General features: G+C 50.2%; 1 protein-coding gene across 1 annotated transcript in view; it reads left to right on the top strand.

The window, feature by feature from the left end:
- The window catches only part of SRL (sarcalumenin), a 35783-nt gene extending 27096 nt beyond the window's left edge, over window positions 1–8687 (top strand). The window contains exons 5-7 of the mRNA XM_032606112.1: window positions 2199–2315; window positions 3307–3540; window positions 5439–8687. Of these exons, the coding sequence (XP_032462003.1) occupies window positions 2199–2315; window positions 3307–3540; window positions 5439–6250 (1163 nt within the window). The 3' untranslated portion in view covers window positions 6251–8687. The remainder of the gene's footprint in view (window positions 1–2198; window positions 2316–3306; window positions 3541–5438) is intronic.
- Window positions 8688–14328: the final 5641 nt, after the last annotated feature.

Genomic DNA, 14328 nt, shown 5'->3' with positions numbered 1-14328 from the left:
ATAGATTGAAAAATAAAAATCTCTTTCTTGATTTCCAGCCTCTCTAATTCCACTCCCAGAGACAGCTGCTGCTATGGTTCCTCATGAATACTTCCAGATAGCGCTCTGCTTATATGAGCATATCCAAGGGTGTCTTTTCGTTTGTTTTACAAAGATGGGATCACACCACAGAGCTGCTCTTTCTGGTCCTTGTGAACCCACCACCCTAAATTACATACCCTGCTGATGGAACACGGGGTGTTTGCCATGTTCTGTTTTTAAAGCGTTACAAACACTGCTATAAGTGTTATGTATTTCATGGAAGTATATTTGAGGGATACATATTTTAAAGAAATGCTGGAATTCAGTATTTTGATAGTTGTTGCTCAGTTGCCTTAGGTTGTCCTCTGTGTACCCACAACAACAGGATCGTGTTCTTGTTGCCCCACAGAAGGCCATTTTTTTTTTTTTTTTTTTTTTTTTTTTTTTTTTGCGATACGCGGGCCTCTCACTGTTGTAGCCTCTCCCGTTGCGGAGCACAGGCTCCGGACGCGCAGGCTCAGCGGCCATGGCTCACGGGCCCAGCCGCTCCGCGGCATGTGGGATCCTCCCGGACCGGGGCACGAACCCGTGTCCCCTGCATCGGCAGGCGGACTCTCAACCACTGCGCCACCAGGGAAGCCCCCAGAAGGCCATTTTTAAGTGTCGCTTGTCTTGGAAACCTGTTAAGAATGGCATCTAATTGCCATTTAATGGCTAGTGGTTTGCACGTCTCTTCCTATGTTAGTTGGCTGTATCTGTATCATCACTGTGATGTTCCCAATGGCTCTACAGCGGATGGGGTGTGTAGGGCCTACATTATTCCTGCTTTACAGAAGGTGGACTGGAGGCCCTGAGAGATGCTGGGCTACTCAGACCACACAGCTGGAATTAGGAGTGGTAACTTTCTCCTTCTTCCTTTTTCACAATTCCCTTGCAATTTTCTTCGACAGGCGGCCCAGGGGGATGGTTTCTCTGTGGGGAGAGCATCCCAGTGTCCTGATCTCACTTTCCAGGCTCCCTCCTCTCCCTTTGTCTGTCGCCAGTGCCAGGGCTCCTCTGTGCCCCTGGGCAGCCTCCTGTGTGACCTCCCTGCTGGGTCCCTCACTTGCAGCCTCCTGCGTGTGCCAGTGCCGCCCCCTGCTGCAGAGAGCGGGAACAGCAGCTGGCAAAGCCTGCTGGAGTGGTCTCGTGGGAGAGCTGGAAGGCTCAGTTCCCCTTGGCGTGGCCTGGGCCTGGGGAAAAAGGCTTCTTGTAGGAACTCTGTGGCTGTAACTGGGGACTCCTGCCACCCCCAACCCCCAGGCTGCCAGTCCCTTCCTGTCCCCGAGCCAGGGGTTGACACCCAGCAGTGCAAAGGACTCACTGAGTGTCTTTACCAGCAGGGAGGAAGGGGCATGGCCTGGTACCAATTTCAGGTAATAAATATGTGCTCTCCCCTCACAAGACACCATCTTGGTCTCAGGGCTCAAGGAGGGGCTGTAAGTCAGCAGGAAGAAGCCTCTCACTGCCCCTTCCCTGAGCCCTGGAGAATTCTGCTTTTCCTGCTCAGGGACCCCAACTGGGGAAGCCCAGGCAGGGTGTTCTCCCCAACATGGGACAAGAACCCGAGAATTGCCGAGTCAGCGCTTGGTCTCGGAGACGGGCAAATGTGCCGTGGACTTTGGAGACTAATATTTGAGACCGGCCCTGGAGCCTGGCTTGGGCTGAGCCTGAGGAGGGGTGTCGAGAGGTGCAGTTAAGGGGAGGCAGGCAGGGGACAGGCAGCGCCTGAGTCCAGACCATCCAAGGGTGTATAAGCCTCTTCTGTGTCCTTTGTTTGGTTACCAATCCAGATAGCGGCATTTCAGCCTCTCCCTGCATGGCTACTCTCTCCTGCCCCTTTTATGAACCGTTCGCCCCCAGATCTGAACCAGGAGGAGTTGACTTCAATTGATCCCTTCCACTCTGGGGCTGGTGTGCTGTGGATCTGTGCATGGCCCAAATGCTGTCTTCCCATGTCCTCTAACTGGGTCATTGCACTAACATAGCATGAGATGTGCCCCTGATGGTGACACGCTCTCTGGTCCAGGGTAGAATCCCACAACTCAAGATGGACTGTCTGGGACGCAGAGTGAAGAACCCTGTCCCTCCTCAGTAAGGAGCTTTGTGAGTTCATGTCTCATCCCTGCTGCCCACAGATGGGGAAATCACATCCAAGCCAATGGTGCTGTTCCTGGGACCGTGGAGTGTTGGCAAATCCACCATGATAAACTATCTCCTTGGGCTGGAAAACACTCGCTACCAGCTCTATACAGGTAACAGTGAGACTTTCTTGTATGATTGTTGGTATTTTAGTGTCATATGTAAAAAGAATTTTGAAGAATGAAAACATTCAGGGGATGTAATGTACAGCACAGGGAATATAGGCAATAGCAGTGTAATAACTTTGTGTGGTGACTGATGGTAACTAGACTTATTGTGGAGATAATTTCATAATGTATGAAACTATTGAATCACTCTGTCATATACCTGAATCTAACATAATATTGTAAGTCAATTATACTTCAATTAAAAAAATAAAATATGACAGATTAAAAAAAGAAAAAAGAAAAATTAAAATATTCATATGTGTCTTCAATATAATAATGAAGATTACATGCAAGAAATCAGCAGTTAAGCCCATGTTCACAGAGCATTATTCACAATGGCCAAGAGCTATAAACAACCCAAACGTCCATCAATGGATGGTGGATAAAAAAACATGTGTTTCATCCATGCAGTGGAATATTATTCAGCCTTGAAAAGGAATGAATTTCTAATACATGCCACAGCATGGATAAACCTTGAAGACATTATGCTAAGTGAAATAAGCTAGACACAAAAGGACAAATATTGTATGAGTTCACTTATATGAGGTCCCAGAGTAGTCAAATTCATAGAGACAGAAAGTGCAGGAGAGATTCTAGGGGCAGGGGGTGGGGGAATGGGAGTTAGTGTTTGATGGGGACAGAGTTTCAGTTTGTCAAGATGAAAATATTCTGGAGATGATGGTGGTGATGGTTGCACAACAGTGTGAATGTTCTTAATCCCACTGAACTGTGCACTTAGAAATGGTTAAAATGGTACATTTTATGTTATGTATATTTTATCACAATTAAAATAAAAGAAGCCACTAGGTTAGCAAACATAGTATCCAACACCTGTGGCAAGCCCTCCGTGAAACATCTTGCTTGTCCATGTCCTTGGTGGTGGATTGCTTCCCCAGAGATGACTGTGTTCCCTTTAACCCCACGCCTGTGTGTGCAGGCGCCGAGCCCACCACCTCCGAGTTCACGGTCCTCATGCACGGGCCCAAGTTGAAGACCATCGAGGGTATCGTCATGGCTGCTGACAGTGCCCGGTCATTCTCGCCCCTTGAGAAGTTTGGCCAGAATTTCCTGGAGAAGCTGATCGGCATTGAGGTTCCCCACAAACTTCTGGAGCGGGTCACATTTGTGGATACGCCAGGCATCATCGAGAACCGCAAGCAACAAGAAAGAGGTAATTTAACAATCATTTCTGAACAGCATGAGCGCTGTCTTAGAAAACTGTTAATATTTTAGACAGTGGATGGTAGGCAGACATGGGAGAGGCTAGTGTTGTCCAAGACCAGGTGATGCATTCTTTGCTTCCAGCCCCTTCTTGTTGTCACTGTGGTGCCTCTTAGGTGTGGGGTACCTCATCCTTTTCCCTTCCCAAGGACCGATCAGGTTTGGAGGCCATCAGCATTTTCCCAAGGGGAAGCCTGGTCTTCTCTGTCAGGAGCTCCTTGAGGTCTGTGCTGGGGCTGAGCTGTCTTTGGGAGGCCCATGGTGTCCAGGTGATCGAGAGCCTGGACTCATTGGATCCCAGTCCACATGTACTTGACCTCTGGCTAACTTGGATCTGGGTTAAACCTGACTTTCAACTCTTCCTAGTCCCAGTATCTGCTTTACCAGGCCTGTTTCAATAGAAGCCTGTCTCAGACTTTCCAAAGCTCTACTTGCCTTCAGGTGGCAGGGGAGTGCCACTTAGTGTCACTATGATGCAGGGCCGTCTGCAGAGATGAGTCATAATGGGGCATTTGTAGGAATATATGACCAGATGGTGGATCTCAGTTTATGGTTATAACTCTCATTTTGGTTATAACCAGAACCCTGTTTTATGGCTAGTAATAATATTATCACTAATAATTATAATAATAAATTAATCTTTATTGCACTCCTATAATGCATAGGATAATATTATGCATTACTGACTGATCATTGTAGAAACATTTCAAGACAGGTATTCCTAGTCCTCTCATTTTGGAAATAAATTAAAGGAATTAGAATGTATCGAGCTGGCTGTGTGACAGGCTGGCAGTTTTAGTTTGGTGCTTTGCTAAATTTATAGCAACATCGTAATCTTTGTATCATCTTAGGTGTTATTGTTCTTCTTGTCATTTTGCAGCTAAAATGCTAAGGCTTAGAAGCATTTAATATTCAGCTGGCCAGTGGCAGGGCCCAAGTTCTAGTCCAGGTCTTGATGGCAGGTCCATGTTTCTTTCCCCTAAGTAAGGCACCTTCTCTTTTATTCCTTCTAATTCCCTGCCATTTTTCCTTCAACATCTTTGCCACTGCTCAGATCTTTGCAGACGGGGGAAAATCTCCATTTGGAAAAAGTGTTTTGCTTTCCTGGAGCCTTGGATTCCATTGTGGATTAAAACAAGGATCAGGCCGTTCTTTTTTTTTTCCCTGCCTTGCCATGCGGCTTGTGGGATCTTATTTCCCCATCCAGGGATTGAACCCTCAGCCTCAGCAGTGAAAGCACAGAGTACTAACCACTGGACTGCCAGGGAATTCCCCAGGCCATCCTTTTTTTTTATAAAAATAAATTTATTTATTTATTTATTTATTTATGGCTGTGTTGGGTCTTCGTTGCTGCCAGCAGGCTTTCTCCAATTGCAGTGAGCGGGGGCTACTCTTCCTTGTGGTGCACTGGCTTCTCATTGAGGTGGCTTCTTTTTGTTGCGGAGCACAGGCTGTAGGTGCATGGGCTTCAGTAGTTGTGGCACGTGGGCTCAGTAGTTGTGGCTCACGGGCTCTAGAGCACAGGCTCAGTAGTTGTGGTGCACAGGCATTGTTGCTCTGTGGCATGTGGGATCTTCCTAGACCAGGGCTCAAACCTGTGTCCTCTGCGTTGGCAGGCAGATTCTTAACCACTGCGTCACCAGGAAAGTCCCCCCACCAGGCCATTCTTGATTGAGGGTTGACAAGGGACAGGAGATATGTAATTAATTCTTTAAAAGTCTTTAGAAACCCAGAAACTCCCTGATGCTGTTACTCCCTTTGAGCCACGAGTGGTCTGGTTCTGGAAAGAGGGGCGAGGGGCTTGAGGTGGCGCCTGCCCAGCCTGACTTCTCGCTTCCTCTCCCCAAGGTTACCCGTTCAACGACGTGTGCCAGTGGTTCATCGACAGAGCGGACCTCATCTTTGTTGTCTTTGACCCAACCAAGCTGGACGTGGGTCTGGAGCTGGAGATGCTCTTCCGCCAGCTGAAGGGGCGTGAGTCCCAAATAAGGATCATCCTGAACAAAGCTGACAACCTGGCCATGCAGATGCTCATGAGGGTCTATGGGGCCCTCTTCTGGAGCCTGGCCCCGCTCATCAACGTCACGGAGCCCCCAAGGGTGTACGTCAGCTCCTTCTGGCCATATGACTACAAGCCCGACACCCACTGGGACCTGTTTCTCAGGGAAGAGATCTCCCTCCTGGAAGACCTGAATCAGGTGATTGAGAACAGGCTGGAGAACAAGATTGCCTTCATCCGCCAGCATGCCATCCGGGTCCGCATTCATGCCCTCCTGGTCGACCGCTACCTGCAGACGTACAAGGACAAAATGACCTTCTTCAGTGATGGGGAACTGGTCTTTAAGGACATCGTGGAAGACCCTGATAAATTCTACATCTTCAAGACCATCCTGGCAAAGACCAACGTCAGCAAATTTGACCTTCCCAACCGCGAGGCTTATAAGGACTTCTTTGGCATCAACCCTATCTCCAGTTTCAAGCTCCTGTCCCAGCAGTGTTCCTACATGGGAGGTTGCTTTCTGGATAAGATTGAGCGGGCCATCACCCAGGAGCTCCCCAGCCTCCTGGGAAGCCTTGGGCTGGGGAAGAATCCAGGTGCTCTCAACTGTGACAAAACAGGGTGTGGTGAAACCCCAAAGAATCGCTATAAGAAACCCTAGGTTGCTGTGTCACCATTCTCGGGCTCCTATTGGTGAATGAGCTTGTGTCCTAACTGTCTGAGAAGTCCTGGTTTATTAACCCTTTGAGCCACACTGGCAGGAACTGTTACTCGTTGGAGATTTGGGAGTTAATTGAGGCCAGTTGGTGGGGTAAGGGGTGGGTCGAGGTGGGAGAGTGGAAACTGTGAATTGTGGCATGCTTGTCTTGTTGCTTCAATTAGGGGCCTGACTGAGGCACGTCAGGCCACACCTGCTTTTCCTGGATCCCCTTTTGGAGGGACAGAGAGCAGCTAAATTCTAGTGTAAACTGGATTAACGAGCATCACATGAGCTAAAAGCAGCTGAAGTTCCTTTTTCCCCCCGGTAAGCTGGGAAACTAGAGGAGATTTGAGTTCCATAGGGCTGTCTGCTCTGTCCACGTGGCTGCCTTCCACACAGTCTTCTGTTTGTCCCCAGCCCTCGGCTGCCTCTTGAGCTTGGGTTGGCTTCAACAGGAGACAGTCTCTCAGGGTCTGAATCAACCTGGGTGTTGAGCCTACCCCCAGGCCTCTCCCCTCTCCCCAAGGGGTGCGGAACGATTCAGGATACCAGAATGCTAAGAGAGAACAAGAGTTCCCGGCTAGAAGGATCTGCCTCCCCCAGGCCATTTCTCTGGCATTGTTTTCTAAGCCAGCCAGGAAGCTCAGTCCCTTCCTTGGCCCCAAGAGGAGGGTGACTGTTCCATGCATTCAGGTAATTCACTTGTTGGAAGTGACTTCAGTGAAAGTCCCGGCAGGGCTCAGAGGGTTAATTGGTTTGCAGTGTGTCTGTGTCTATTGCATGTCTTGGAAAACTCAGACCCCAAAGGCTTTGGGTTTCAGAGGGGACAGTGGAGAGCTTCTTGCTGTTGCCACAGCTTCTCCGTGGAGACACTTGGCAGAAGATTCGTTCCTTCCTGGTTTTCATCACATGGCTTTTCCTTTCCCTTCTTCTCCATTCCCTGATGCGCTGACACTCAAAACTCGGAGCAATTTCCCAGGAGTCAGAACCAGCACCAGCCGCTTGGTGCTGGTGGCAACCTAGGCCTACCTTCAGTTTCCCATCTGAACTTGATGCCAATACCCACCGAGTGCACATGGTAGGGAGCCTAGCCTTCAAATACCAATGAGTGTGAATGTGTGTGTATTACGTTGTCCAAGAGAGATTAGGGAGATAACAGATGCCTGAGGGCACAGAGGAGGAGCTAGCTATGAGAGTCATGCCTGCCTGGTGGAGGGCAATGGGGATGGGGGACGGAAGGAAGAGCCTGAAGGGGACAAGCCTCTTGATGGGAAGTGGGTGGGTGAAGAGTCTAAGTCCAGGAGACCGGGGCCTGGCCCGGCTGCCCCGAGGGCCTCCTCCTGCCGAGTGACAACTGAGCCGGCCCCTCCTGGGAGTGACCTGTCTTGGGGGACTTCACCAGGAGGACCCACCAGCACCAGGGGTTCACCAGGACCAGAAGGACAGTGAAGACGAAGCAGAGGGAGAGGCGCCCTGAGGATTAGGCAGTGGAGGCAAATTGGCAAATTGGTGATCAGATTAGGCCCACATGGAGAACTGCAATCCCGGAATTCCTGTTTCTCAGAATGATTAGCACTCCAGTGAGTGCTGCATCAGAGGCTGCCTCTTTTGGCTTTTTGGAGGGCCCGGGACCTCCCACAAGAAGACCAGAGGCCCCATCGCCATCAGGACGTTGTCTCTAAGGACAGAGCCAACCAGAGAAGCAAAGTCTGCCAGGGGCATCCAAGGAGCCTGGTGACCAGCACCTGGGGAGCTGCTTCCTTCTCATTAAAAAACAGCCCTGGCTTCATCTCCCATCCTTTGCACTCTCAAGGGGCTGCCCTCCCACTTTGCTCCTTAATGCCCCTTCCTGCCCTCGGCTACTCTTGGCATATCTGTTTTTCCCAGTGAAGAAGGGGAAGAAAAAGTGGAGAACTGGGCATTGTCATAGCTGCTGCAGTCACCACTGCTTTGGGGGAAGCAGCTGAAATGAGATGAACACATTCATACAATATTTATATTTTCTGGGGGGGGGGGGCGACATCATGAGCGATCTTTCCCCCCTTTTCTTTTCTCCAACCAGCTAACTTTCCTTACTCCTTCTGTTCCTCTGTTCACCCCCTGACTTCCCTTCTTTCTAACTTCCCGCAGCCTTGTCAACCAGCTGGGGCTTTAAGTGCTGTTTTGTGCCCCGCTCTGTGGAGGTGGATTTCGAGCAGAATTCTGACTCTTTGGGTGAGGGTGGGGGGTAGTGGGGAACTGGGGGGGATTCGGAATCCAGATATTCCCCCAGGAGGAGTATCTATGAACGTTTGTGCCTGAACAGTTGCTGTTTCTCTCCGAAGCAGAACCTTTCCAGTGCTCTTTCCGTTCTGAGTTCATCAGGGAGAAAGTCTCAATAATAAAGTTCCAATCTCTCTTTAATGCCTCATGCCTTCTTGTTGCCTCCAACCAGTGTAATCTCTTTTCATTCCTTTTATCTAGTGGAGTGTACTGATTTTTATTGACTTTAAGTTTTTTAAAGAGCAGTTTTAGATTCACGGCAAAATTGAGAGGAAGGCAGAGATTTCCTACATACCCCCTCCCCACACAGCCTCCCCCAATATCAACGCCCCACCAGACGGTACATTTGTTACAACTGACGAACCTACATTGACATGTCATAGTGACCCCGAGTTCAGAGTTGACATTAGGGTCCCTTTTGGTGTTGTACCTTCTATGGGTTTGGCAAATGTACAATATGTGTCCATCTCTGTAGCATCATACGGAGTAGTTTCACTGCCCTAGAAATCCTCTGTGCTCCACCTATTCGTTCCTCCCGTCGCCTCTCACCCCTTGTACTAATTTCGTTTTTTTTAAAATTTAATTTAATTTTTGGCTACATTGGGTCTTCATTACTGCACGTGTGCTTTCTCTAGTTGTGGCGAGTGGGGGCTACTCTTCGTTGCGGTGCACGGGCTTCTTATTGCGGTGGCTTCTCTTGTAGCGGAGCGCGGGCTCTAGCACACAGGCTTCAGTAGTTGCGGCACGTGGGCCCTAGAGCATGCCAAGTTCAGTAGTTGCGTTGTGCGGGCTTAGTTGCTCCGCGGCATGTGGGATCTTCCCAGATCAGGGCTCGAACCCGTGTCACCTGCGTTGGCAGGTGGATTCTTAACCATTGAGCCACCAGGGAAGTCCCCTGTGTACTAATTTCTAAGTTTCTTGGGGATAGACTAAAAATGTATAAGTTGCCCACCCTTGATTGGGATGCCCTCCCAGCATGTTCTGGAACTCCCTCCTGCTTCTAGCCTCCTGGTGTCAAAGGTGACTCGTTCCTTCAGCCGGCTCTGAAACTAAGGCTGTTGTACAATTGGAAACTTGAAGTAATACTCTCTCCTCACACCTTGAATTTGTCATTTTCCCTGGCCTCTGTAGCAGTAGACCATTAATAGGAGTTATTGAAGCTTCTGTCCCACAGAGCTGGCCCAGGTGGTCACAGCATTTGGTCCATGCCCTCAACCACGTGGCTGCCCACCTGGCACCTGAGGCTCAGGTGGAGATGCTAGAGGTCAGGCCTGAACGTAAGGATGGTGCCTCCCCTTGGCTTCTGCAGAGAGTGGTGCCCCCACAGCGTGTCACACTCCTGCTGGTACCCGCCTTTACGGAAACCCAAGCCGGTCCTTGCCTCCCCGGGCCTGTGCCCTTCCCGCCACACCTTACTGTCCTGGCGTGAGCATGTTCCCAAAAGGAAAAGAACCGGGCCCTGGGGTGTTGGTGGGAGGTTGGGGATAAGCAAAAGGGGAGTGTGAGAGCTAACCCGTGCCAGCACTGATGGGCTCACACCGGAGAGGATGCTGGACTCAGTGAATTCAGCGCGAGGCCGTCTGCTCTGGCTTCTCCTGAGGTGGGGGCTGATCTTAAGGCAATGCCCTCCTCCCCTTGGCCTCCTTCCGATTAGGGGGCCCACGTTCCAGACTGATCAGCTGAGCAAGCTGCTCTAACTAAGGCTGCTGCTGCCACCCACCCCACAAAGTCACTGGCCCTGCCCATAACTGCAACCATCGTTTTCCCACGAATGGAAGAACATGGAGCTTTTCCCAGGAAAAGGCAAGGTAGGTGAGGTCTGTTCTGAAGATAAATAAAACACAACAGACGCTGCTGACATGTTCAAAATTGTGCTGTTTCACAAGCCTCATCCTACTACATTTATGTTAAGTCTGTCGTTAGGATGATAGAGAAACAGAAGGGCAAAATGCAGAAAACAAAATCAAAGACCATTCTAAACATAGCCTGATGATATGAGGGATGTTGTGGATGGAGAGGCTACAGCTATGTGTATGTGTCCCCTGAAGATCTGGGGGTTACAGGGGGATCTATAAGGAGCATGCAAACGCATGCGTGTAAAGTCTGTGTGTGGGTGTGTGTCGGGTAGCAGATGCAGATGTCGAGAGGGTGTGCATTGTGTGTTGTGTAGAGAAGGTCCATGGGCAATGGGGACGTCTGAGGTGGGGAGGTGGGCGTGGCTGTGAAGTAACTCTATGAACAGTGTGTGGATTTCAGATCATAGGAGCATGTGTGCAGGCAGATGTTTGTAGGGGGTGCCCAGCCCAGGGTGGAGACCCAGGAAGATTTCACCCGAGGAGGACATCCCAATGGTCCCTGGGCTTTTCATGTGTCCCCCAATGTCTGAGCCTTCAGACAACATTACAAGCCAATTCCACTTTCTGTGACATTCGGCTCAAGCTTTTCCCAATCCAGGGAAACTTGAATTTTTCCTTAGAAGACCATAAAGGCAATAAAAAAGAAGCATAAGAAAGACAAAAAAAATGAGAGTAGAGCAATGCAGCAAAGGTGGATTCAACAGGTTCTGAGGTATCCCCTGCGCCAACCTCTTATCCAAAGCATACAAAAATGACATGCATAAATGAGCATATTCTGTGTGTGCTTGCACTTTGGAAACTGTTCTCTCATAAAGTCAGTGGGGAAGGGAAACAACTTCTAGAGCACTCCTTTGCGCCAGGAACTGGTCTATAGACCTATAGACATTACCACTCTTATACCTTAAGATAATGCAGTAATTCTAACAGCCGTGTGCCAGGCCACACCGAGTGCTTTATGTACTTCATTTCTTTCCTTTTTTTTTTTTTTGGCCAGCTGCTCGGCTTGCGGGATCTTTGTTCCCCAACCCAGGCCACGGCAGTGACAGCGCCGAGTTCTAACCACTGGACTGCCAGGGAACTCCCTGCCTTATTTCATTTAATCCTCAAAATAACCCCACAGGGAAGGAGCCGTCCAGCACAGACACGAGCACAGGCTCTGGAGTCAGAGTGCTTGGGATTCGTCTTGGGCTCCACCACTTAGTAGCTGGGCAGCCCTAGGCAAATGACTTAATTTCTCTGTGCTTCAGTTTCCTCACCCACAAAATGGAGATATTAATAGTCCCTCTTTCACGGGGCTGTTGAGGGGATTAAATGACTTAATAATGCAACATGCTTGAAATAGTACAGAGCCCACAGAAAGCATTCAGTAAATGTTATTACTATTATTAATCATACTTTACTAATGAGGAGACTGATGGTCAGAGCGGTTGGGATGATGGCCTGTGTATTTGGGAGGGCCAGAATTCTATCTGAAGTCTGACTTACCCTACAGGTCATGTCAGGTTACTTGCCCAGGGTCACATTTGGTGACACTGTTCTTTCTGATCCCTTTCCCTCCTCTTTACAAACTGGCAAAGACTGAGCATTGTCTGATTTTTTTAATGTTCGGTCAGTACCTTGAAGCTTGTTAATAACAACAAAAAAAATGATCATTTAAAAGTAATTTTCATTAAAAAGATTATTGAGGATTATTTCCTGAGCAACAAAAAAAAAAATATTAAAAGAAAAAAACCAAACCCTTAATTCCATTTCAGTTTGATCTCTACCATGATCATCTTGTAAAGTAGATGGGGCAGGTATATTTTTTATCCTTAAATTCAAATCCAGCATGGGGAAACTGCATATCCAGAGAAGTTTAGTCCAAGTTCACCCTGTTAAAACATGACAAACCAAACTAAAAGGCCAATTTTCTGTCCATCCCATTATTCTTTCTACTATATTCTATCACATTGACTTGTGCTAATCTGGAGCATAGGCCAAGTTATGATAGTACATTTTTTGACACGCTAAAAAGAGTGATTTTGTCTTTGTGAAGAGTGCAAAAAATTTTATTTGTTCTACTTCCATTTTCTCCAGACTTCTGGATTTTTTTCCACCGCAACTTCAAAAGCCTAGGAATTCTTACATATTTATTCAGGCATAGTCTCTGCCCTGGGGAGCTAACAATCCAGTTAGGGATGCAGTCATGGAACCCAAGTGACCAGGGAAGACCTCTGGGATGAAGCGACCACATTTTCTAAATCATACATGGGGATACATGGTCTGGCAGAGGATTTTTTTCTCATTTGCAAATGTAATTATTTGAAAAGTCTGACCAATACATATAGACTGTGTAATTTACTTAAGCATTTAATATATTTCCTTTGTTGAGAATTCATCTCCTGAGAATACTGAGACAGCCAGGGGGTTATGGAGCTTGGGAAGGGAGTGGAATGCTAGTTACACTTTTTTTTTTTTTTTCTGGTACGCTGGCCTCTCACTGTTGTGGCCTCTCCCGTGGCGGAACACAGGCTCCGGAGGCGCAGGCTCAGCAGCCATGGCTCACGGGCCCAGCCGCTCCGCGGCATGCGGGATCTTCCCGGACCAGGGCACGAACCCATGTCCCCTGCATCGGCAGGCGGACTCTCAACCACTGCGCCACCAGGGAAGCCCCTAGCTACACTTTGAGGGATGGGTGGGTTTGGAAGGTCAGAGGCCAGGGGGGTGAATTCTGGGGGAACATCAAGGGCCCAAACCCACAAAAAGGAAGACATCTGTGTGGCCAGTGAGGAATCAAGGTGAAATGAGGTGAATTAGGGAAAACTAGCACTTAAATGGAAGCCCAAGGAACCTGGGTTCGAGGCCACTCCATTTCTGAACAGAGAGGGCCAAAAGAAGCAGGGAAGTCTCTGCAGGCAGCAGCACTGGGGCTGACTGGAGAGGTGAGAGCTTAGCGCCAAGGAGCCTGTTTCAGTTACTCAGATAGTGTCCCACGGGCAATGCTCCTCTGACAGTGATCCATGGCCTGATGGGTGGTGGGTACCAGGTTTCTGTCCTCCCTCGACACTGACCCACTCCTAGGATCTGGGAACTAGGAGCTGGAGCCTGGTAAGGAGGCCACCCCAACATTCTGGCCCTACTTAGGAGCCCCTGTTGGGCCCTGGGCCCCTACCAGCCCCGGGGCAGAAGCAAATCTGTGTTCCTTCTCTGGACCTCGTGACGTTTCGGTCACTCCAGCCCAGGTGACCAGGGCCAGCAGACAAGAGGACACGCAGGTCTGTGTGACCCGGGCCAGACGAGGACATGGGTGCTCCTGGCCCGCGGCCTCTGGTCTCAGATCATCCAGCGAGACGGGCTCCTGAGGGGGTCGGGGGCGGCTTCCTGAGCGGGGACGGGTCTCCCCGACCAGCGACCAACGCGTTTGGGGGCCTCGGGCGCTGTGGTCCGAATCCTCACCGCGGCCCGGTCCAGTCCGAGGTCAACGCCGCGGCCGCAGGGCCTCAACCTTCGTCGGTGCACGACCCCCACCCCCGCCTTCCAGGGGAAACCGAGGCCCAGAGCAGGGCATTTCTGGACCAGGGTCGTGAGGGTGGGGGAATCCGTTTCCCGGAGCCGGAACTTGGCCTCGCCCCTCAAGACCGGCTCTTGACTCGCAAATTGTTATCCCCGAAAGGCTCCTCACCGCGACCCTGCGGAGGTACTGCCCCCGGCCACGGAGCCCGGCTCCGGCTGAGCCTCGCTCCGGCTGAGCCTCGCTCACGGGAGCGCGCCCTGCGCACGCGCCTCCGCTCGTGCCCGCGGTCGGGCCCCGCCTCCTCCAGGGCTGCGAGCTCCCGACAACGCTCCCGGGATCACGCATGCGCAGGCGCTCGGCGGCGCTTCCTGGGGACGCGGGCTCGGCTGAGCCGGGGCGGGCGGTGACTGAGCGGGGTGGGCAGCGGG

This window comes from Phocoena sinus, chromosome 15 (assembly GCF_008692025.1).
Source record: "Phocoena sinus isolate mPhoSin1 chromosome 15, mPhoSin1.pri, whole genome shotgun sequence".
Taxonomy (NCBI): domain Eukaryota; kingdom Metazoa; phylum Chordata; class Mammalia; order Artiodactyla; family Phocoenidae; genus Phocoena; species Phocoena sinus.
This window is presented reverse-complemented; position numbering and strand designations above follow the sequence as displayed.